The 24,375-nt window shown below is 37.4% G+C and overlaps 4 protein-coding genes across 5 annotated transcripts in view; all 4 read right to left on the reverse strand.

Moving 5' to 3' along the window:
- Positions 1 to 3,995: 3,995 nt before the first annotated feature.
- Positions 3,996 to 5,199, reverse strand: LOC141824691 (uncharacterized). The gene has a single exon (XM_074712019.1). The coding sequence runs from the start codon at positions 5,125 to 5,127 to the stop codon at positions 4,165 to 4,167; it is 963 nt and encodes a 320-aa protein (XP_074568120.1). The 5' UTR covers positions 5,128 to 5,199; the 3' UTR covers positions 3,996 to 4,164.
- A 6,884-nt stretch (positions 5,200 to 12,083) lies between these two features.
- LOC141822779 (cycloartenol-C-24-methyltransferase 1-like) lies at positions 12,084 to 13,058 on the reverse strand. Its single transcript, XM_074710108.1, has 4 exons — positions 12,882 to 13,058; positions 12,683 to 12,808; positions 12,506 to 12,603; positions 12,084 to 12,356 (listed from the first exon to the last, which is right to left on the reverse strand). Exons 1-4 carry the CDS (start codon positions 13,011 to 13,013, stop codon positions 12,296 to 12,298), a joined length of 417 nt encoding a protein of 138 aa, XP_074566209.1. The 5' UTR covers positions 13,014 to 13,058; the 3' UTR covers positions 12,084 to 12,295.
- Positions 13,059 to 14,856: 1,798 nt separating this feature from the next.
- On the reverse strand, positions 14,857 to 15,569 carry LOC141822778 (early nodulin-like protein 19). Its single transcript, XM_074710107.1, has 2 exons — positions 15,397 to 15,569; positions 14,857 to 15,335 (listed from the first exon to the last, which is right to left on the reverse strand). The coding sequence occupies exons 1-2, from the start codon at positions 15,560 to 15,562 to the stop codon at positions 14,974 to 14,976; spliced, it is 528 nt and encodes a 175-aa protein (XP_074566208.1). The 5' UTR covers positions 15,563 to 15,569; the 3' UTR covers positions 14,857 to 14,973.
- A 4,741-nt stretch (positions 15,570 to 20,310) lies between these two features.
- The window catches only part of LOC141822777 (cycloartenol-C-24-methyltransferase 1-like), a 38,779-nt gene continuing 34,714 nt past the window's right edge, over positions 20,311 to 24,375 (reverse strand). For both annotated transcript variants that reach the window (XM_074710106.1, XM_074710105.1), the window contains 11 exons: positions 23,157 to 23,223; positions 22,781 to 22,854; positions 22,583 to 22,667; positions 22,432 to 22,487; positions 21,940 to 21,994; positions 21,766 to 21,813; positions 21,441 to 21,524; positions 21,157 to 21,357; positions 20,942 to 21,067; positions 20,755 to 20,852; positions 20,311 to 20,571 (listed from right to left, as the gene is read on the reverse strand). In XM_074710106.1, the coding sequence (XP_074566207.1) occupies positions 20,511 to 20,571; positions 20,755 to 20,852; positions 20,942 to 21,067; positions 21,157 to 21,357; positions 21,441 to 21,524; positions 21,766 to 21,813; positions 21,940 to 21,994; positions 22,432 to 22,487; positions 22,583 to 22,667; positions 22,781 to 22,854; positions 23,157 to 23,223 (955 nt within the window). In that variant the 3' untranslated portion in view covers positions 20,311 to 20,510. The remainder of the gene's footprint in view (positions 20,572 to 20,754; positions 20,853 to 20,941; positions 21,068 to 21,156; positions 21,358 to 21,440; positions 21,525 to 21,765; positions 21,814 to 21,939; positions 21,995 to 22,431; positions 22,488 to 22,582; positions 22,668 to 22,780; positions 22,855 to 23,156; positions 23,224 to 24,375) is intronic.

Below are 24,375 nucleotides of genomic sequence, written 5' to 3' on the forward strand. Positions count from 1 at the left end.
GCCCTGAGAAAAAACAAGGAAAGAAAAAAAAACAAGGAAAAGGAAAAGCTGGCTACGGTAGCATAAAAGGTTTTGGCGATTTGGGTAAAAAGTACAACTATTCATCGTCTTCAAGCTTGCTAGGGGACGCCGCAAAACCTAGCCTTCCGCCGCTTCTTGCCTCTGTTCATCCTCCTTATTTGGGCACGATGCTGAGGGTCTTCTCTGCCGCGGAAAACAGGGGACCATCTTCTTCGCATAAGGGAGCGCCGCCTGCCAAGGGAAAGCAACGGAGTTTTCTTCTTCTTTTGCTTGTTCCGGAGAGAAGTTCATCCTCTGCTTACTATCGCCGTGAGCAGCAAGGGACCGCCGGATTTCCTATGTTCAGCAGGACCGCCGGAGCTCTCTTCTCTTTCTGTTGTTGCCGTGAGGAAGAACCTGTTTCCTTCCTCCTCACGCAATAGAGCACCGGGCTCTCCCTCCCTTGCTGAAGGCACAGCGCCTCTCCTCCCCTTGGTGAAGGCACAGCACATCTCCTCTCCTTGTGAAAGGCACAGCGCCTCTCCTCCCCTTGTGAAAGAGCACCGTGCCTTTCCTCCCCATGTTGCTGCTGTGAGGAGTTGCTGTGAGATCCATCTTTTCTCCATGTTGCTGCTGTGAGGAGTTGCTGTGAGATCCATCTCTTCTCCATGTTGCTGCCGTGAGGAACAGTTCTTCTCCACCTTGCTGCCGGAGGTAGCTTGCCGTCGGGAGTTTTGGTTGCCGAAGGAGAAAACTTATTCTTGTTCGGCCATGTAATGAATCTCGTTCGCGGAAATTTACGAAGTTTTTCTGAATCGACGGTCAATAATTGACCATCGAACACTACATCAGGAATATGATTTTAGATGATAGTTAGAAAATTCCGAAACGATCGCGACACACGTTGTTGCATGGTTTCCGGAACAAGACTTCTCTCAATTCGATCGTCATCGATCATTGGCTAGTACCGAAGACGATGACGCGACTCGTGGCTTCCGAAGCCGTCCAGACGGGAGCTTAGCGTGGATCACCAGTAGAGACGGGATTCTGACGAGGACCGCTCGATTGATTCAACACGGCTCAACATCGTCATCGCGAGATACACGTTTAGAATAATTTTATTCTATAAATTTTAATTATGCAAGTAGAATAAATCTTATTCTGAAAATTTTAATTTCCTATCATGTCTTGTACACATGTTATTTCCTATATTGCATGCGTGTGTGTGTGTTAATAATTTGTTTTAATTATCTGTATATTTCTGCTGCGCACGTTTACAAAACGTGAGGACACGCGCATTGCACCGGGATGATCCCAACACTTCTTACTCCTGAAGATGGATGTGCCACTCGACCCCTCGACAAACCTAATTGCTTAGGACTTTCTTGTGATTTCAGGGTGGCAGGCCACTTTAAAGAGACAATTTGCAAGCTAAGTGATCCTTCAACGTCCTAGTATATGACAGCGGGTTTGTTTGTTGTCGCAAAACCCCCTTCCATTGTTGCCGCCACCAGTTGTGTGAGTGGGCTCTATTGTTGGTCTCCGAATATCCGACTGATCCAGGCTCCCTAGTGGGTGTTCTCCTAGTGTTCACTATCGTCCTCATCTTAATTCTCAATATTTCTCATAGACAACGTAATATTATAGGGTCAAATCTGCAACCTTCCCCCAGAACTTTCAACTCTAGGACTCGAATTCATGTCATATAGCCACTATTGCACTTTTAGGTATCCCTAAATTTGTAGGTGTTCATTTTTCTTAATTTGAGCCATATAGGACATTAAACACTTTTCGTAAAAAGTATTTAACGGCTCTAAAGGCCTTAGATTGATGTCAAATGGGCATTGTTACACTTCCGAGGTTTTCCCTAAGTTTGTCCATGTTATTTTTTCTGGATTTTGAGACCTATAGGATCATTAAACATTTCCAGCCAAAAGTGTTTGACGACCCCTTTAAGTGCCTCAACTTTGTGCCAAATGAGAATTGTTGCACTTGTAAGGTTCCCACAAGTTTATTCATGTTTATTTTCATTTTGATTTTGAGTCATATAGGGTTGTCAAAAAAAAATTAGCCAAAGGTATTTGACAGCTACTGATCGACACTAGTAGCGATTGAAAGTGACTCCACTCAATTGACATCACTTTCAATCGATTAGACAATCAACTAGCCAATCAGTTGATGATTTGGACAGTAATGGATCTAGCAAAGCAAGTTAGATGAAGGCTTATTTTGGGAAATAGGTGCTCCTTTTGATAAATTTCAAAGTAGCATGCACCCTTTAGGTATTTTGAAAAAGTTAAGTGCGTCATTTGGTAAATTGTCTTGTTATTTAGTTGAAATAGCTTTTGCAGTAAGGACTAAAAATTGCAATGTAAAAACAAGAAAGAATGTTATTCCTTTTCACTTGGTATGCATGTAGACAAACGTGAATAAAACTGTCAACTAGTGGAATCAAGGTTTTTTAACACACTGAATAGATGAAAGTTGAAGCAATTGAAGGTGAGGGCAAGGAAGGCATACTGGGAGGCCCTTCATAGATTGTAATAAATTGATATTTTTTTAGTTTAGCCTAGTGTAGCTTAGTTTTCATGTAACTAGGTTTGTGCTGAACTGCTAGGGTAGAGAGAGTCTGATGCTAAATGTCTCAAGGTCCGGTTAATAAAATTGAATGACATCTACTGACTCACAATCTTTTTCAAAAAAAAAAAAAAGTTGAGGCAATCTGTAAGGGTTCTTTTAGTTCCTTCCTAGCTGCACTCAACTATGAAGAAAGGAATATAGATGAAAATCACCAGGCATATCCGTGATTCTCAACTATAAGTTAAGGCAATTAGTCATCAATATTTTAATTGATTGCGCACAAATAATAAAAAAGGAACGAAGATGTTCCATTGTCAATTTTAACCAAATTTGCAGCCACAACTAAAGGCCAGAAACTTCTAGGGTTCTTATAAATCTCCTGAATTCCGCGACAACAAATAAAAATCATAACTTGGAATACGAACAACCAGAAAAATCCACTTCCATTACATGCCAGCTTCATCGTCCTTTGACAACATCAACTGAAAACAATGGCGCATTGGCGCCACCAATTTTCACGAGAACGATTTTCAAGAAGATTAAACCAACAGAAATGAATACAGCTTTTCACCTTTGTTTCAGTTCATTAGACCCCTCTCTAAATTCGATGTCCCGCTGCCTCTGTTGAAGTAAAGAATGAATACAGTTGCGAGTCCTGGCAACGGAGACCTGCAGCCGGCACGCCATTCAGATCCGAAGGGCAAAAACTTCACGGAAAACCAAACGAGAGAAGCGGGAAAAAAATGGGACTGGAGTTGAACGTACGGGATCCGTAGCAAAGAGATCGAGGGATGCGGAGAATCCAAAGGTCACTAGCGTCTGGTTTTGGTACTTGACGCAATGCTCCAGGTTCCCATCATCCGCGAAGGCGTGCTCCCTGCAAGACGAAATGAGAAGCATAGATCAGGAGATCGATAGAGAAAAAGGGACAGTTGCTGCTGCAGAAAACAGATCCATTTAGGATGTGACAAGCACATTTATTTTTTGTGAAAAAATATTTTTTTAAAAATAAATTATATTATTATTATTAGATAACAAAAAAACACTACTTGAAATTATCTCATGGTCTATAATTAAGTGATGGTAAGTATTCATGAATATTATTTATAAATATTAATGAATTAAAATATATATGTTTAAATTTTTTTATTTAGTTTAATAAATTATTTAAATTTATTTAATTAATTATTTAATATATTAAACAAATATAAATAAATACTTATTCAAGTTAACATTAAATTTATTTATAAATATTTAATTTATTTTCAACTATATTTACATCATTGTTGGGACTTTCCAAAGTCATAGGCCTACAGTTTTGTTATAAAATCGAGGAAATGGTCCATTTACCCGCATATAAAATAAATAGAAAATAATATTTATTTAGGTAGTTTTATTACATAAATGATGTGCCATTATGAATACCTTATTTATTTTTTAAGACAAAAAAAAGATCAATTGTACAAACTTATTTTAATTTATTACACACCTTGCACACATCATTAAGCACTAGTACCATTACACGGTGCCTCTCCAACATAAACAAGCACACAAGCACAGCCACAATAACTTTTAATGATAATCTTATGATTCGACGTCAGCCGTCGGCACGCTGACGTAGCCGAGCTTCCCTGCCACGGCGGCCTCTTCTCCGTGCCGCCTCTTGCACCCCGAATGCAACACAACGAACGCCCCCCACTCCACGAAACTAGCCACCTTCGTCACCGCAACAGAACCCAATCCCACGCAGAGTTGCCCCCACAGGCCCAGATGCAACCTCCTGGTGACCGCTGTCAGAGGCAAGGTCACGGCAACTCCAACTACGAACAACACCACCACGATGCCTACGCCTTGCCACTTGCTCCCCTTGATGAGCTCCGCCGCCCTCGAGATGGCCTTCCATCCGCGCGTCCCCTGCTCGACCACAGAGACCACCACGCTCAGCGAAAAAATCGCCATCAGGTACATCCACCAGGCCGCCGCCGCGACACCCAGCGCTGCGGCCAACGCGAGCCACCACACCGACCTGTCGGAGAGGTAGTAGATTGTCATCACCGCCATCGCCACGACGAAGATGTACCCGAAGGTCAGCACCGCGACGAGGAGTTGAGTTAGGAGGGCGCCGGCGAGAGAGGGCTTGGCGTCGCGAAGGACCTCCCTGAGCGTCTCCTGCTGCTTGCCGCCGGCTTGCGCCGCGGCGAGCGCGCAGATGTTGACCGCGGTCAACGTATAGGTGATGGCCGACCCTACGACGAGGTAGGCGAGCTCCACAGAGAGGAGCTCCCTGGTGTCCCTTAGGAGGGCGGCGAGGAGTTCGGAGTAGGCGGGGCTTCTGTGGTCAGTGGTGGCTAGGGCGGCGGAGATGCGGGCGACGTCAGCGTGGAGGGAGAATGTGGAAAACTTCATGGCGGAGAAGAGGAGGTAGCCAGCGAAGAGAGAGATGAGGAAGAGGGAGGACAAGACGCGGGGGTTCTTGGCGAAGAGGGAGATGGCTTCCTTGAGGATGGTGCAGGTGCTGGATCTGGAAGGAGCAGGGAGATGAGCCATGGTGGCGGTGGACGAGCAGCTGTGGTTTAGCTTGTGGGATGTGCAATGCCATTGTGATCCGGGAGTTTTAATGTGGTGGTGAAGATGATACTTTATTTTATAAATATTTATATACAAAAGAGCAAGTCTTTTCAGTATACATCCTAACAGGGGGCTCCTAGCAAGGGGTTCGGGGTCCGTTGGGATCGGACCATGAGGATAATAATAGGGAGCTCCTATCTAGGGTTTCGTTGGTATCCGGACCATGAGAATAATAGTAAGGGGGCTCCGATACCGTTGGGACCCAAACCATGAAATAATAATAGAGGGGCTCTCAGTAAAAGGTCCGTTAAGACCGTTAGAGGGAGTTAGCTCCCAGTGGTCCTTTATTTAAGAGGTAGATTTTTGGGATATAATTAAAGTTTTACATTGAAAATACATGAAAAAAATTTTAAAATTATAAGATGGAAGATATCTCCATTAGTACGAGATCTTTTAGGTCAAGTCTAAAAATAAAATCATGATGATTAAGATTATATATAATATCATACTTAATAATATTAAAATTAAATCTCTTTGATATTCTCATTAAATTATTCTCTATCTAACATTAAAATATCCATTTTATTCATCTATATCGCCCATTCATATATTAATGGATTAGTATTTTAATAAAAATTTTAAAAAATATTTTAATATTAACTATATGTTATTGTTAGGGCATATTTTAAAATTTTTAATAGACAAATGAGTAATAAAACACACTATTAATACAAGTGATACAGAAGAGAAAAGGACCCCACCAATAAATCATTATAATGAAAGGATCATAATCAGAAGGAAGCGAGCCACGTACCTACTTGTGAAACTCTTCTATTTTAATTATCTAATCCTTGGTTAAATAAAGGAGCTTCATGTGAATATAGTGCTTGCTACCTTCTACCTCATAAATGTTCACCTAAGTAGATAAAACACACTAAAGGAGCAACACCTCATATTACTAGATCTAGCCACATTTTAGATATTTCAACTCGCATATATTTTTATTAGAGAAGTAATCTATAAATAACTTCAATTGAAGACTTGAGTTACATATCGACACTAACTACATAGTCTACTAAAAATGTCTCATATCCTAAATGTTTTGTATTTTCATTATATGCTATCATTTACATTAGATCCCATCATCAATTTGGAATAATATAAATGAGATCAATTGATCCATTTGTAAAGTGTCTAATTATGACACAGGCAAAAGCCCCTCCATGAATAATAGAGTTGATTGATGGGAATTTGTATACTATAAAAATCCTTTTAGCTCAAATGCCTTTTGTTGTTTAGATTGTAATTTAACAATGTGTTTGATTGACGAATGGAGTAATGCATCTAGCTCATACGACCTATTTAATTTAGGATGATCGATCGTTTTTGAAAGCATTGCCCTATAAAAAGGACAGTAAAAGCCATTGTAAAAGGATTTTTTTAATAATATTCTTCTTCTTTTTTCATTTGCATCTCTTATTAGTCTAGTACTGATTTAACCGTTAAAGGTGTCATGTCGACACCTGCTAACGTGTGCTGACATGTGGGCACAAAAGTCGTTCGAGGATCATAATGTCTAAAAATCTATTGATCAACTCGATTGATCAGCATCAATCGAGTGAAAGATTCTATTGATAAAACTATTGCAATGAATAAAAAATTTTAAACTCGGTTATGACACTTGATTGATGTGTCAGCAATCAATTAATGAACAGTAATAGTGGACTATTCAAAGCTGAGTTAGAAAGAGTCGTTCTATAAGTGTGACGTTCGAATTCAATAGAGCAATCGACTGATGAATTCTAGCAGTAAACTATTATGAGAAAATCAACTCTGACCTGAAAATTATAAAAGAATTATTTTATGAAAGATTTGCAGTAGGTTCTTAGGGATTTTAGAGAAGAGTGTTGTTGCATTTTCAGACCTCAAGAGGTAATCTAAGAGCTGCAAGCAACAATCAAAGTAAAGTTTCGTGGTATAAATTATTCATTTCTATTTCTTTTTAACATTATTTGTATACTTTTTTTTTGCTTTGTATTTGTTTATAAAGAATAGATTTGTAAAAGATTTTTATATCTTCCAAAGATCTCTAACAAGGAGAAAGATATTAGAGTATCGCTAGGACTACTGGCATAAATCATTATTCATATCTACGTGCGATATCAACTGTCCTAACAAAAATAACTGTGCGACCACATTAATTTCAGAGTAACAAAGGATTCAATTTAAGAATGGGATGGGTCAATGCATGATTTAACCCCCAACCATCAACTAATCAATTATTAATGGAGTAGATAAAACCAAATCAATCATTAATGATAGATGGTACTACTCAAATCTCTACTGTTGTCCCTTGACCTCCCTTGCTCGGCGTGGGTGCCCTTGTGAAAGTTGTTTGTTCAATCAGGCTAGACTTTCTAATTTCTATGAGGTCCGGTAGATAGCTGCCTCAAGGTCCGATCTAGGAAGGAGTTTCAAATTATAACTTATATTGTTAATAGGCAGAAGATCTAAAATTTATATGGATTTAAGAAAGGTATAAAAAAATATATATATTTACACATAGATTCACAATCCAAAATATATATTTCGCTTCAGATCCTATCGAACATAGATCCGGCTATGTGTTCAACCACAACTGCCATCAGCCTTCTCTGGGGTCCAATATGCATGCATGTTGTCTTCCTCTTTATCATAGGAGCTTGAAAAGAGTTTGTTGTCATCCGTGGAGCAGTGGTGCAATGGTAGGACATTCGGGTTGTGACCTAGGCACTCGCGGTTCAATCCCTAGCTACGGCGTATTTGTAAGAATTTTCTTTCAAATGGGGAACACAATCAAAGGATGCTGGGCATCCGGATTGGCCGTCGTATGCGCTTCCCGATTTACTCTGATGGTCGATGGGAAAAACCGGGCCGGTCTCCCCAGGGATCATCCCAGGGATTGAGTTCATGAGATTGACAGGGATTTATCATTTTTTTTTAAAAAGAGTTTGTTGTTGTCGTGACCATTCTTGTGGGCACTGTTGGAACCAAATTCAAATAGGAGGAAAAAAAAAATCAAAAAGTCAATTATTCGGACACTCAAATACTCATATTCTCTCTCGACCTTCTGATTAAAGATAACATCGTAATTAGGATCAAACTATCTAGTTATCTTTCTAGATGGTTAATCAGAATTTAGTTATCTTTTTTAACCTCTCGGTTAGACCCGACCATGATTCAGAATCGACGGTTCGATGGTTCGAAACCGCCGGTTCGATGGTTCGAAACCGCCGGTTCGATGATTCATGGTAGGTCGACCCTTAACTTTAACCGCCTAAGACGATTACGGTTCACGGTTCGGAACTACCGGTTCACGATTCACGACGGTTCGAGATTATTATATTAAAAATTTAAAATTTATTAAAAAAAAAGGGCTTGCGCTTATTAAATTACCTACGTATCCCCTTAGGGTATAGGGGAATCAAAGCCCACGTAGTTCTTTTACATTTTCACCCTTTTACATCACTCACTTCCATTTCCTCTCATTCCTTCCGTTGTATTCGTTCCTTCAGTATCAAATTCTTCGGCTTCGTCTTTTGAAAGTTGCATTCCTTGGATTCTTTTCTCGGCTCTAGTCCAATCGTCGAGTAATGTTTGGGCTTCCAATGAGTCGGGAGACATAGTTGATCGTCGTTCATCTAATATGTTACCGTCGGCACTGAATGTCTGCTCCATAGCAACAGTTGACACTGGACATGCTAAAATTTCTTTGGCAATTACGGAGAGAACGGGAAAGCTTTGAGCTTTCTGTGACCATCACTTTAAAATATCAAAATTTTCACTATCTGCTTCATTAAAATCAAAAGAAGTGGTAAAATAATTCTAAAGTTCCTATGTGGAACTTGAGGATCCTCATGGACGTTTCGTCCGTTCTTTTAACAAAAATTGTGCTTTTGAAAGGTTTAAATTAGTAATAAAAGTTGTTCTTTTTTTTCGTTTTCTCGGTTCAACCCGTCGGTTAACCGACGAGCCACCGATTTCACACCCTCTTGAACCGGAACCGGTCCGGTTCGGCTCAGCTAACCGGGTCAACGGGCCACCCGGCCCGTTGACCCGAGCCGGGTCTGGGTTAGACTGGGCTCGTGGTCGGGTCTACTCTCGGCTAGGATCGAGCTATCTCACTTGATCGTTGATTAAGATCAAATTATTTTTCTCACTTAACCTCTCGGCTAGGATCCGGCTTTGTGTTCAACCACAATGGCCACTAGCCTTCTCCGGGATCCAATTTGCATGCGTGTTATCTTCCTTTGCATCATCGGAGCTTGAAAGTTGAAAAGAATTTGTTGTCATCGTGGTCTTTCTCATGGGCACCGTTGGAACCAAACTCAAATAGGAGGAAAAAAAAAATCAAAAAGTCAATTATTCTGATACTCAAATACTCATATTCTTTCTCGACCTTTTGATTGAGATAGTCTGGTAATTAGGATCAAACTATCTTGAGATAGTCTGGTAATTAGGATCAAACTATCTACTTATCTCTAGATGATCATTCGATCGAAATTGAGTTACATTTTCTAACCTCTCAGTTACGATCGAGTTATCTCACTTAACTGTCCGATCGAGATCAAATTATTTTCAATTGAGATCGAATCATCTCTCAGTCGTCCAATAGAAATTGAGTTATAATTTCTTGACCTCCTAGTAGAGACAAAGTCATCTTTTTCGATCGTCCGATCGAAATCGAGTTATCTTTTTTGTAATTAATACTGGAAGATAATGGAAGATCTCCCAGTATTAATTGTAAAATGACAAAGGATACAAAGAAGAACGGGAGGGACAATGGCTGATTTGGCCCACCACCACACTAATTAATCGTGACAGCATTGTGACAATTAAGGGAAGTGACAACAAATAAAGCAGTGTGTGCCGTTGAGTGAGCAAAATAGATAAAAGTTAAATCAACATTAATGCAGCAAATAGAAGTTCAAGTCAAATCAGTAATGACGGATGGGACGATGAAAAAGTTGGAAGGTAAAGTATCTGGATGCTGTATCTCGGGTACTCATAGTCACGTTTCCCTATCGGTGGACCACCCCATCAACTGATCGAAAGTGAGGTATTTTTCCAGCCTCGGATTATGATCGAGCGATCTCTCTCTTCTGCAAAATGATGAATTCTGTCAGTGGCTCCACATAATCGATCTCTCGAGAGCGATCTCTCTCGATTGTTCAAACGAGATTGAGTAATTTTTCTCAATCGTTCGATCTTGAATCATTTCTCTCGATCGGGATTGATTTATCCTTCTTAACCTCTTAATCGAGACTCTCGACCATCCACCGATATCAAATTTTTATCCATCCGATCAAGCCATCTATCTTTCCTAATCGTCCGATCAAAACTTAGTTATCTTTCTCGTCCTTCCAATCAAAGATCGAGCCATTGATCTTTTTTCAATCGTTCAATCAGAATCGAATTATCTTTTTCAACCCTCCCTTCAAATGGGATAAAACTATCTTTTCTAACCTCTTAGTTACGGTCGAATTATTTCTCTCATCCTCCAGATCGAGATCGAGTTATCTATTTTGATTGTCTAATTGAAATTGAATTATCTTTCTTGACCATTCAAACAAAAGTATTATAAAAATCTCAATTCAAATCCAAATCAACTTAAAAATTATAATGTCAAATGCGGATCAATTCGAATAACTCGATCAATCTGTCAATCCAATCTGATTTTACTATGCATAGGATTTTCTAACAAGGGAGAATTAAACGCACAACCACCTCTGTTTCCTATATCAGCGATGATGCCATTTAAAATACATTATCGTTCGTCCAATACATTCTTTATTCTTCCAGTCATTGATTAGTTCTCAAAGGAAAGATACAACAGTCGTCTTCTTCTTCTTCTTCTTCTTCTTCTTTCGACATGTAGAGGAGTCGAGCGGTTTGATTCATGGCCATGGCAGATTTTGGAGTTGTCATTGTTGTTGTTGTTTGGTTGCACCTGTCCATCTACTTCTTCTTCAGCTTGAACCATGATGGTGACTGGCTGTTGGATACCAAAGCAGGGCTGGAAAACCACTCTCACGCACTCTCCGACCGGGACGCCATCGACGCCATTGCTTGCAGTTAGATCGGCGCCACCTGCTCCGGTGACACCATCACCACCGTCGACCTTACCAACTTTGCATTCGTCGGACCCTCTCCAGTCGCCCTCTGTCGCCTCCCTAACCGACACGAAAAAATAAATTGTTCGGTGGATTGGATGGTCCGCGTTGATGAGTGATCTGATTCTATTTAAATCAATCAGATTAATCTGAATCCAACTCAATTAAAAAAAATTCAAATTAAATTTCGGATCTAACCAGATCAGATCCTAATCATAAAATCTCTGATTTTAATTTGACATTTTTTATATCAATTTGAATCGAATTGAGATACATTTTTGATACTCCTAAAATTAAAACATGTGAAGATATTCTTATTTCATAGTTGTTCAGTAAATAACTAATACGTGTAACAAATACATCATATCTGTTATAGCATATTAAAATAATTACTTTTTTTAATTCAATTGGATTAAAAATAATATATAGAATATTTTTATGTTAAATTTTTGTATTAATTTAATTAAAATTATTTAAACTCAATTGATTTCCTTTATAAAATTTAAAACACTTGAAAATTATTATAGCAGTTATTTAGTTATTTACTCAATTTAGGCAGTACTTAAAAAACATATCCAACTTTCAAGGGTTACCAAGACTATAAAAGTTTAGTGCAGGAGAACCTAGTAACTTTCGTACTGATCCAACTCGGTGGAAGCTCAAGAATTGCATAGTTTTCGTCATCAATTTTAAAATTTTTTTACAAAATGAACATCCTATCCAACACCCACAAGCATAAGACTTCCATAACGAACTAAAAAGGACTTTTATAAGGCAGTGACTTTCAAACGCTAAAGCAGAAGGAAATTTTACACTATGTTTGTTACACGTTTCGAAGAGCTTAAATTGTTCTGACTTCCATTGTTGGCTGATTTATAAAACTTTTTCCAAACGCTAAAGGAGAATGAGAACTTCACTTAACAAAATACATCCTGAAGCAGAACCACCAGAAACTCGCTTAAGAAAATACATGATTCGTACTTGTCTTTAATTTCTTAATGATCTGAAAGAGACTTCCTCACCAAAAAGAAGTACATTGGCGTGAATATCTCCATCCTACAACAGTCGAACAAAAGACAGTGCCAATGCGTAAGATTTAATAATTTGTCGCAAAGAAGAAATGAAATGCATAACATAATAAGTAGTTTTGACTGACTATGCTGACGTCAAAATATATATTTTGCAGCATGATAAATTTTATTTACCTTCCTCCTGTCTCAATCGCCTCAGCTGCCTTTTCAAGGAATGACGACACTCTGTGGCTTCCTGTCGGGGCAATTCCGACAAATTCCAATGTCTTAACCTGCAAATTAGGATGACATTTACTTGAATAAAACACAGTTTGAAATGTAAGAAAACCTAGAAAATATACAATATTGTACCATAGATCTCGTAATGAATCGACCAACCGCTGTCAAACGGAAGCTAGTTATGGAAAACCGACTTGTATCCAGAGGCAAATACCAAGGCACAGGAGAATCGGCTGCAAGATCCTTCTCCCATATAACCTAAAAGGGAACAACATTATGAGTGCAAACAGGGTTATACGGATATAAGAAAGAAGCCACATTTTTTATTTACCTCAAACCCTGCAAACTTCAAAGCATCAAGACATTGTCTTGTAGTTCTAACATCAGAAAATCCACCACCAAACTCGATTTCAGCCTTGACTTTTTTGTGGATTTCATTATTTGGATTGTAATGCCCAGTCATGCAGCACTCATATGCGGCAAAATACTGACCAGGCTTTAACACTCTATAGATCTCAACAGCCAACCTTGTCAACTCAAATTGACAGCCAACCTTGTAACAGCCAACCTTGTCTATTTGAAGAAGAGAAAAAAAATTATGAGTTAAAAAGATTATCTGTTAACTACTTTGAGAAAAGGAATTTCTTTTAACTCAAGAAAAACTGACCTATCTAAAAATCTGCAGCAGTAGTTGATAGTTAACATTGTATGCTTCTGCAAATCATTCAATAATTTTAAATTCTTTTGTATCAGCAATATGAATAAGGTAGGAGTTAGATTGCAAAAGAAGTGTGGGGGCTCCTTGATACCTTTTTTTGATTGTCCTATCATGTGTACATACGGAATAACAAATAATTAGAACATTCTCATATGGAAACACAAATTATACGAGCATGCAATTTCCCTTCATCATTAATACACTCCTTACATTGACAACAAATACTACGCAAATAGAGCAAATTATCTAAAGATCATTGCTTAAATCAGCTAGAATGACATTTATCTCAAAGGCATAAATAAGGTAATTTACCTATGCAACTTATTAATCAAACGTGTTGAATCAATTAAAGAATGAAATATGATTTGAAATCTTGTACCATGCCATGTTGCATGGTCAAAAAATATAATTCTAATAAATTACCGAAACTTCATATTATTTGGCATGCAATGTCTCCTCTCCTGTGCCACTATATCAATCATGTTGATGATTGATCAATATCATGCCATGCCAACACTCGACATATTACATCACAAGTCAAGATGAATTTAGATAATATTATTTATTTTGTAGCTTGTGTCCATACATAATACTGTCAAAACTATACCTAATGGAAACTTAAAATCACTACTTAAGTATATAGTTGTCCTTTTTTTTTCTTCGTCATCTTTTTCCTCTTTCCATCTTTGGTTCATCACCAACATCACACATTAGAACGATGATACGATACTAAAATAGTATCATTCCATTCAAATATCAAAATTTTGGCACGACTTAAGATTTTGAAACACTTATTCTTACTCATACCACCATTATGCTATTTCCAATTGTTTTTTCCTGTAATGGTTCCATCATTTATGAACATTTTTTGTGCTCACCATCTTTCTAATCTGATTTTACTTATCATTCTCTCTAGATCTGTTTACTTCCTAAAAATTGATCAGATTCAATCACGTTAATATCATGTATTGTTATGATAAAATAAATTTATAATTTTTTAATTTATCTTTTTATAAATAATCGTGAAATCGATCATGTGCGATCGCTGAGCTGATGAATTTTACTGCAAAAGAAAAAGGAAGGAAACCGCTAAAGTTTCGATAGTCTCATCAGCATGGGCCGTTGTGGGTTTACTCCTCGTTGCTACCATCGCGACTACACTAAGTCAAAGCCCGACACGATCCGAAATCACCGACCAGCATTATTTGTAATGGAGTTGTTATTAATTATTTGTAATTTTATTTTGTTTATTTCGATCAATAATTACGCATTAATTCCGATGCCAAATACACTGACAGCTAGCACATAGACGGAATGCAGCTAAAATTTAACAAAAATAATATAAATTCTAATTATTCCCTTTTTAATTACAACTATTAAAAAAACTTATACAATTTTAAAATTGTCATAAAATATTTTTTAAATGTAAATTTTAAAAATATTTATAAAATTTATTTATTTTTAAATAATAGAGATTAAAGTGATTCTGACAACCCTCAAAATTGTGAAAAAGTAAAATTATAATGGGCAAATTGAAAAAAAATAACAGAGTAAATTTTATTCATGAACTCCAAATCAAATTCGAATTACTATTAAAATCCATGTTCTAATAGAATTAAATTATTACTATCAAGAAATGTTCCGACGAATTACACACGAAGACGGAGATCGGATCTGGATCAAAGCCAGCGGCGGTCGACTTGGATCAGATCCCTAACCAAGCCGCGGCGGCCAGGATAAGGAGCGTGGCAGCGGCCGGGGGCCAGGCGCAGAGCCGCGGGGCGGCGGCGGATCCGTGGGTGTGGGAGGCGTCGGTGGCGTTGAGCGCGGTGGCTGCGGCGGAGGAGGAAGGAGAGGAGGCGTTGAGGGGGTGAACAGTGACGGAGACCTTCATGCCGCTGAAGCAGTACCCGTTTCCGCAGATGAAGTAGTAGGTCTTGGCCTCGTCGAGAGGGATGAAGTCCTTGCCGGAGCTCCAGTTTCCGGCGAGGCCGTCCATGGTGCAGTTGTCGTAGCCGGTCCGGTTCACCTCGAAAACGTTGTACATCTGCTTCTGGTACCTAAAGGCTGCCGGCCGTCGAAAGGGTCAGGGTTAGGGATCTGGAGGAGGGGAAGGCGGGAGACTTACAGATGAGGTCGCCGACGTAGAAGGTGTGGTTGTTGGCCCACGGAGTGTAGTTGATGTTGGGGTTCCAGCCGTGGTTGCCGCCGACAATGTGATCGGTGGCGGAGACGAAGGTCGCTACGGAGGAGAGGAGGAGGAAGAGGATGGGACGGAGGTGAGCGGAGTCCATGGGCGGGGAGATGGAGATTTGGGGGCGCCTGCTGATGCTGAAGTTGAAGCATTGGCAGTGAGTGACAAGTGTATAATTACAATTCTACCCCGAAAGCTGTTGAAATTACGAAAGTGGGATTATCTCCGTGATTTGAATTTGCCGTTGAACGAGGCTTAGGGCCCGGCCCGTTTATTACGTGTTTCGGCCTTTTTGCTTCTTTCAACTTTTCTATCTAAAGCCCATTTACCTCCTAGAGCGACGAGAGGAGAGGAATGGTAGGAAGAAAAGAAGAGGAAATTATAGCCTATTTTTTATTTTTATAAAATATATTAAATGTATTAAAAAGTTAAGAGTCGTTAAGGGTTAAGAGTAAAATAGATCAAAAATAAATGTTTGCAATATTATAATTAACATCTTTAATTTTAACTTTAACGCTAAAGATAATCTAAATTTGATGTATATTACATCTTATTATTAAAATTTTGAAAAAAAATAAATATTTGTGTTTGTAGAATTAGACTACTTTTCATTTTCATTTGGGCTACTTATGTAGCTTAAAGGATCAATATACTTTTTGCGTTTTTAAATTTATCTTAACGATAGTAAAAAAAATTTATATGATCAAATCCATCACTTTTAAAATTAATTGGATACTTAATAATTAGATACATAAATTAGAAAAAATAATATACTTTTATTTTATCTTCTACAAAGATGGAATCCGTCACCTTAGCGGTCTCACACGGTCGCTTCCATGACCATCTGTGAGGAAGTAAATCTAGAAATTACAATTGACTATGACGAAGGAGGGTATTGCTCGACTTCGTCGAGATTCAAATCTTTGTCCTTTTTTATAAATCTGTTCTGTCGTAACGAACTCAACTATGCTCCAAGATTATTTTTATTTTATTTTATTGAGGCATGAAGGCTGACGTAGGCATCCATCATACTTGGTTTTATTATATCACTTGGACCAACTTTGCCAGGATTTAAACATACCTCTCACAATGAGTTAAATATATTTCATTTAATATACTTTTAATTTTTAATATTTTTATGTTAAAATTTCTAATTTTAAATTTGTTACCATATATAGTTGTTATAAGATTACGAAAACGGATAGTTTTGATTATAAAGTCTAAAAGGATAATTATATAAATAATAGCAGGCATTAACATAATATTTTAAATCACTTATTGAGTTTAATGCATAATGCATTATTAGGTGTGAAGATATATTATATGCAACATAAAATTAATTTGTATAAGAAAAACAAACTCTAAAAGGTCGCATTCATTTTTCAACCTATAATCAATCATTACTTGTTAATTGGTTAGTTGAAAACCTTTCGACCAATAACGTTTCTAATTGATTCTTAAATGATATGTCACTTTTAAGTCTAGTAGAATGTTATTATTATTGTTATTTTGATACAAGATAGACTACTATATTCTTTGATACGTCTATCAGATAAATTTGAAATATAATTTATATATATTTAAAAATTAATCTTGAAAATATTTATCTGTAATAAATTTTAAATTTTGATCCTCTTAATTATTCGGAGTACTTTACTACTTTACTACGGATGTTGTATTTAAGTGTAAATAAGTTGAGTTTTATCTATCTGGTGCATTAGTAAATAGTTTTTATATTTAATATTTATACTTTTATGATATATATGAGATCTGATATAGTGTGCGACACCGTCGTGCGCGCCCATGCGTGACAGCCAATCCATCGTCCATCATGCGCGATCGCGCAAATCAGAGCATCCAAAAGTGGAAATGCGCACAGTGCCGCTCTCTCGACCCCCGCCGCTTCCAGCCATCGTTGCCGCGCCGTCCGGCCACCGCCAGTAGCCGGACCGGGCCCGATCGACGCGCCACTCATCGGTGCGTCGATCAGTACTGGATTCCGATCGGATTGTGGCCGAAATCCGACCGCAATTCGGCCAGAATCTGGCGCAGCCACTGACCGCCACGATTCTGGCGAATTGCGGCCGGTTTTCGGGCAAATCATCGTCGGAGACTGGCCGAGGAAGGACCGCCAGCCGGTCTCCGGCCACGATTCGCCCGCAAGTGGCTCGGCATCGCAATCAGCAGTTTCCGGCCAAATTCGTCGGATTCCAGCCACTATCCGACCGGAATCCGATGTCAGCCGGTGAGTCGCGCACCGATCGCATCTGGTCCGGTGCCCGGACGGCGATGGCAGCGGGCGTGAGTCGTTGGTATTACGCAGGGGTCGCGTATTTCTCCGTCGTGCAGTATATCAATTCTGTATATATATATATATATATATATATATATATATATATATATATATATATATATATATATATATATATATATATATATATATATATATATGCTATGCTGCGCGTCGATTTCCTACGTGCTTGTGTGCGACAGCAGGATCATCGTCCATCACGCATGATCGCGAGGATCTGACCGTCCAAAAGTGGGAATGCACAGTACTCCCTCGTGTCGACCCACTGCTGTTCCCGCCGCCGTCGCCACGCCGCCCGGCCACCGGACCGGGCCCGTTGACGCGCCACTCGTTGGCGCGCCGACTGACACCGGATTCCGATCGAATAGTGGCCGGAATCCGACCATTTGGTCAGAAATCACCGAATCACAGACCCGGCCATTGTGGGTCAAATCACGGTCAATTTCTGGTCAAATCATGATCGAAGACTGGCCGAGGAAGGAACGCCGGCCGTGGCGATGGCTCCTGATAAATATCTTTGAGTGAGTTCCAGTGGATTGTGTTTAACATTGAAGATTTAGTGCATATTCTTTTCTCTAATGAACTCATCGCACAATGATTATATTTTTTATTTTTAAAACATTTTTTCGATTTTATGTACTATTTTTTTCTAGGCTAGTATGGACAGCTGCTCGCACTGGCCGTATATTAACTCCGCCCATGACTCTAAGCTATCAAATATATAAACATTTTAGATATATATGATAAACATAACTGACAAGAAAAAAATTTACCTCTATCATTAAATCAAAAATTTCCATTTAACTATTTATTATAGAATCATTATTTCATATATTTTCAAAAATTATCAAAAGGTTTTGTCAATTATATATACCATAACAGTTAACGACATAAATTATCTTTCAGTGCGACATATATATGATTGTGTACTATAACTAACTATCACATTGTAATATTCCTAGAGGTTATCAATAAGCTTTTACAAATTATTCAAAGTTATTAGAGTTGGCCAATGAAATTTGTGACTCATATATACTTCACAATATATTTTGCAAGACCTTTTCACCCTTTATCACTTGAGAAAAAAAGTTTAAAAGTTCACTAGTGATAATGGATCATGTCGCTTAAGCAACAATTATCTTAGTGTAATTTTAATTATCTTTCAATTTTATCGAAAGATTTACCTGCAAATAAGATTTTTTTACAACCCTCTTCACCGAACTCTTTTTTCACTATTTTACAGTAGGCCACTACGGGAGAGGGCATTACTGTGGTTTCATTGAGATTCGACGCTTGCTCACTTCAACAAGTCTGTCCCGCAATAACTAATTCAATCATGCTCCGGAGACTATCATTTATGACTACAACTAATTAGATGTTAACTCCCGACCTACCATGTCTTGTATCTATTAATTTGTGGCCTAGCTCAAGGCATAACTTTGAGTTAATCAACACTAAATCCATGAATTCCACCACCATAACCATGACGTTCCATTAATTATATTGTATCCTATTAGACAATTTAAAATATTAATAATTACTTCATGAAAATAATACTTTTAATTAAAAATAAAAATATGTTGTCGGAGTACTGGTGGGTATATATGTTTATGATGTCATCATGAGAAATTATGAGAATTAAGTTGAGAGATTATTATAAAATAAATTATAAAAATTAGTGAGAATATTAGATCATGTGATTGTGAGTTGAGAGATGGCATTAGAGATTGACTTGAGATTTGATAAAATTAGAATCAGAGAACTTTGATGAGGGACGTGGAAAATTTTAGAAACTTTAAAAAATGTTAGCGGTCAATTTGATAATTTTAGATAAAAATTGATCAAAATATCCATAAATTAACTTTTAAAATAATAAACTACGTACTTTAATTTTCGAACAAGATTGAGTCGTATTGTGCCTAGCTCGATTCTATGTTGAGTTAGGCACGCCTCCTTCTTGGGTCGTGCCTCATTTGACCCATGAGCCGCTCCTGCTCAGTCGGGTTCACGGATTAAGTTAAGCCTAATACAATATATATAACACCCATCACTTATTGGATTATGATGGGCACGACCTATTCTGGGTCAAGTTGGACCTCATTTATGCTTAACAATTAGATTTACCAGGTCAAGTATTTAAATGAATTAATTTACTAAATATTTACATGGGTATAAATTTAGATGAGTAAAAACGAAAAAGAAGTCATTTTTTATTGAAATCATATTTTTTTAATTTATTATAAAAAGAATATCCCATGCTACTGCACAACTATTACATAATCGTAACTAATATAATATTATATTAATTAATATTGATCAAATATATATATATATATATATATATATATATATATATATATATATATATATATATATATATATATATATATATATATATATATATATATTATAGTAGTTATTATCCATAACTTTTACTTATTAACATGGGCTTGAAATATCTATATATATAAATCATAGTTGCTAGAACAACGTAACGTCAAACAACATCAATTCTAAAAAATTATTCAAACAAGCATAAGGCTTCCATAATGAACTAAAAAGGACTTTTACAAAGCAGTGACTTTCAAACGCTAAAGCAGAAGGAAATTTTACACTAGATGTGCCACACGTTTCGAAGAGCTTAAATTGTTCTGACTTCCATTGTTCACCAATTTATAACACTTTTTCCAAACGCTAAACGAGAATGAGAACTTCACCTCCATACTTGTCTTTCTCATTAATGATTTGAAAGAGGCTTCCTCACCAAAAAGAAGTACATTGGCGTGAATATCTCCATCCTGCAACAGTCGAACAAAAGACAGTGCCAATGCGTAAGATTTAATAATTTGTAACAAATTAAGAAGAAATGAAATGCATAACATAATAAGTAGTTTTGACTATGTTGACGTCAAAATAACGTGAAGTTCCACCGCTCGTCAGATGCAAAATATATATTTTGCAGCATGAGAAATTTTATTTACCTTGCTGCTGCCAAAAGCCACTCAGCACCCTTTACAAGGAGTGAAAAAACTTTGTTGCTTCCTGCCGGGGCAATTCCGACAAATTCCAATGTCTTAACCTGCAAAGTAGGATGGCATTTACTTGAACAAATTAAAACACAGTTTGAAATGTAAGAAAACCTAGAAAATATACAATACAATATTGTACCATAGTTCTCGTAATAAACCGACCAACAGCTGTAAAACGGAAGCTAGTATTGGAAAACCGACTTGCATCCAGAGGCAAATACCAAGGTACAGGAGAATCAACTGCAAGATCCTTCTCCCATACAACCTAAAAGGGAACATTATGAGTACGTGCAAAAATATTGGCAAACAGGGTTATACGGATATAAGAAATTAGAAGCCACGTTTTGTATTTACCTCAAACCCTGCAAGCTTCAAAGCATCAAGACATTGTCTTGCAGTTCTAAAATCAGGAACTCCAAAACCAAGCTCGACTTCAGCCTTGACTTTTTTGTGGATTTCATTATTTGGATTGTAATGGCCAGTCATGCAGCACTCATATGCGGCAAAATACTGACCAGGCTTTAACACTCTATAGATCTCCTTGTAACAGCCAACCTTGTCAAATCAAATTGAAAACCATTCCTAAGTCATAAGAATGAACGCCTGCAAAAATGAGAGAAATAGATAGAACTACATACCACATCCGGAGCATAGCAAGTTGCTTCAATTGCATAGACTGCATCAAACGTGTCCTCAGAAAATGGCATTTTCATGAAGTCAGCCTGCACGTCACAAAAAACAATAAACAGAACATTCCACACATAATTTTTTGTTCTGAAAGATATGCTTCCTGTGCAAAAATAGCCTTCTCAAATTCAATTTCCGTTAAGAGAAGTTTATAAGATAACAAAAATGTTCATCGGCGCTCTCTAAGGACCATGATCATAAATGCATATGGTGAGAAAAAAGGAAACAAAAATGTATCTGAAATGCCAAAATGCATAACTAAAGGATAGCAAAAACCTTGACAAATTCGCATGATTTGGTTAATCCTGCTAAGCGGTTGAGCTCCTGTAGAATGGCATTTGTTAGGAAAAGGCAAATGATAAACGAATATTAATCATGTGAATGCAAACTAAAAGACTTCTGCAAGCTTCATTAAGGTGCATAAATTATGGGAAAACCATGTCCACCTACCGTTCCTCTTGAGATCTGATACTCGTTGTTGTTTAACCCTGTAATGGATGTCGAGCTGCAAAATTCACATGCATATGCTAACAATATCAACTCACGGTCACAATTCCATACATATCACTATGCAAGTACACACCAATTATTTTTGAGCTTTTAATTATAATTTGATTATAGCAATGAAGATAGTTAAGCCATAAATCTAATAATTTGGATCCTCTCATATGCGTATCCGTGTCTGAGTGTGCATTATAGGTGTAATAGTGGAAAGCCAACAAGCCTTTGCCTTCTATTATGATAGAAAGGAAGGGTTGACCTTGAATTAATCCAGCTAGAACATTAGGAAGATGTTTACATCTAGCTTTTCCTATGATTCACTCACTGCCCAGTTCATACCAAAATAACAAAATGAAATATAGACTATGAATCATCATCATTTCTAGTAATAATGCAATCAATGGATTTGTCATTGAAAATCATTTTCAAGTAAACACATACCTGAATCTAGCAATCTCGCGTAGAGGCCCCCCAATTCCGCAACCTACATCCAGGACCTAAATCACAAATGAATTCAATAATTGTGGCTATAAAGTTGTAAGTATCAGAAAATAGTCTATCAAATTCAAGAATTGCACAAAAAGACTAATACCTTCATCCTGGGTTTCAAGGCCAATTGCAGCGCAATGAAGTGCTCGTGCCTCTTAATGCTTTCACGTAGCGACTCTCCTTTCCATCTACATATATAAAACTTAAAAATCAGAATTTGAGGTAAGACTAGAAAACATTCTCCATTATCATCAGATATTGTAGAGATTATTGTCAATAATAAATAGCTGATAGTACCTACCTTGTAGCAAAGTGAAGTGATTCCCCCCAACCAAACTCATAGAAGCTAGTGGCAAGATCATAATACTTGTTTACCTGAGATGCATAAAAGAAAATACAAAACATCATTTGTCCAATAATATGTGATAAGAGTATTTATTGCAACTATAGAAGTTTGATTTTGGGAACACCAACAAATATATGACACTTGATGACCAAATAAATGAATACTGATAACAGTAATAGTCACATGGTTAACACCTGAAGTCTCAACCAAAGACCAAATTCATATCCAAAAATGAAATAATTTACCACCAGACACTCAACTTTCAAGTACTATAACAAATTGTAAATGTAAATAATAAGGCAAATTAAATTTACTGATATATGAAACCTACCATATCAGAGTAGTTTGCTTTTCTCAATTCTTCTTCCCCTCCATAAAAGGCATGGTAATTTTCATACCTAATGCAGCAACCATCAAGCATTTATATCAGTATATCAAGTGGATTTCGAGTTTTGGCCATATGGATATTGAAGAAATTGAATTCTACTGAGAAAAAATAGTCTAGTATAGCTGAAACAATATCCTGGGTGAATATGGAGCTAATCTAAAAGAAACGGTTTTCTTTCTTATGCATCAAAAGTCTAACTAGAGATTTGGGCTGATGTCTATTTATGGATCAAATAAGCATGTAGTGGCAAGAATCACATAAAAATTAACGGATAGATGATGGTGCAAGGAAAGTACTTTGTCAACAGATGAATCTACCACAACTAAGTAATTTACATTTAAATGCAATTACTGATCATAAGAGAGTGGATGCCAATAATGTTATTATTCAAAACCTAGTGCAAGGGCGCTACAAAAATCAGATCAAGACGATACAATCTTGCTTGCTAAAATAAATTAACTCAAGATCCATATATCACACTTATTGGATCATCTAATTCCTCCAATAAATGCTAGAAGATGTATGGTCCACCTCTTTGTTGGCATGGCCAGCACATTCTCCAGCAAAGATTCACCAGAGTGCTCATTTAGAAGTTGATTATCTCATTCCATCTTAATCATAAGACCACATGCGAGATAGACACATCACATGTAACGGCTCAAACTAGAGAACTACCGGCAATTAGAAGATCGCAATGTGGAAGATCAAGGAATCTCAAATCTCTTGTTTATAAAACAGAATGAAAAGTTGTGATATTGCACTTTTAGTAAAATGAAAGCTCCAAGTGCGCTTCAAATTTAAGGAATAATTTTAGCTGCCAGAGCAACAGGCGAGGATGGCAAAGGCTAAGTACAATGATTCTGGACTGCTGCTTATTCAATCAACCAACACCTAGAAAGTGATCCAGAGAGTCGGTTAATGCTGCTTGGCACTTACCTCTGATGGAAATTCATCCAAAATTTTCTGAGAATTGTAGTTCCAGAAAAAAAAAGGTTATTTGAACAGGAATAATTGAAATATGGAAAGTAATTCCATTATTATGTCCTCCCATGGTGAAAGGGGGCACTGCTTAGGTTCATAGAAGCAGAGCCAACAAGAATCATATGGATAACGTGAAAGTAACAGTTTTATTCATCAAGTTTAATCAACGTTGGAGCAAAAC

This window comes from Curcuma longa, chromosome 3 (genome assembly GCF_044706935.1).
Source record: "Curcuma longa cultivar G26 ecotype Majalengka, Jawa Barat chromosome 3, ITB_CL_G26_1.1, whole genome shotgun sequence".
NCBI classification, from domain to species: domain Eukaryota; kingdom Viridiplantae; phylum Streptophyta; class Magnoliopsida; order Zingiberales; family Zingiberaceae; genus Curcuma; species Curcuma longa.

Excerpts from the sequence above, each read along its gene's own strand:
- LOC141824691 (XM_074712019.1), bottom strand. The coding sequence starts at position 5,127 with ATGGCTCATCTCCCTGCTCCTTCCAGATCCAGCACCTGCACCATCCTC.
- LOC141822779 (XM_074710108.1), bottom strand. The coding sequence starts at position 13,013 with ATGACTGGGCATTACAATCCAAATAATGAAATCCACAAAAAAGTCAAG. Across the intron at positions 12,604-12,682 it reads GATTCATTACGAGATCTATG|GTTAAGACATTGGAATTTGT; the intron begins GTACAATATTGT and ends CCTAATTTGCAG. Across the intron at positions 12,357-12,505 it reads GCGATTGAGACAGGAGGAAG|GATGGAGATATTCACGCCAA; the intron begins GTAAATAAAATT and ends CGACTGTTGTAG.
- LOC141822778 (XM_074710107.1), bottom strand. The coding sequence starts at position 15,562 with ATGGACTCCGCTCACCTCCGTCCCATCCTCTTCCTCCTCCTCTCCTCC. Across the intron at positions 15,336-15,396 it reads CTACGTCGGCGACCTCATCT|CCTTTAGGTACCAGAAGCAG; the intron begins GTAAGTCTCCCG and ends GACGGCCGGCAG.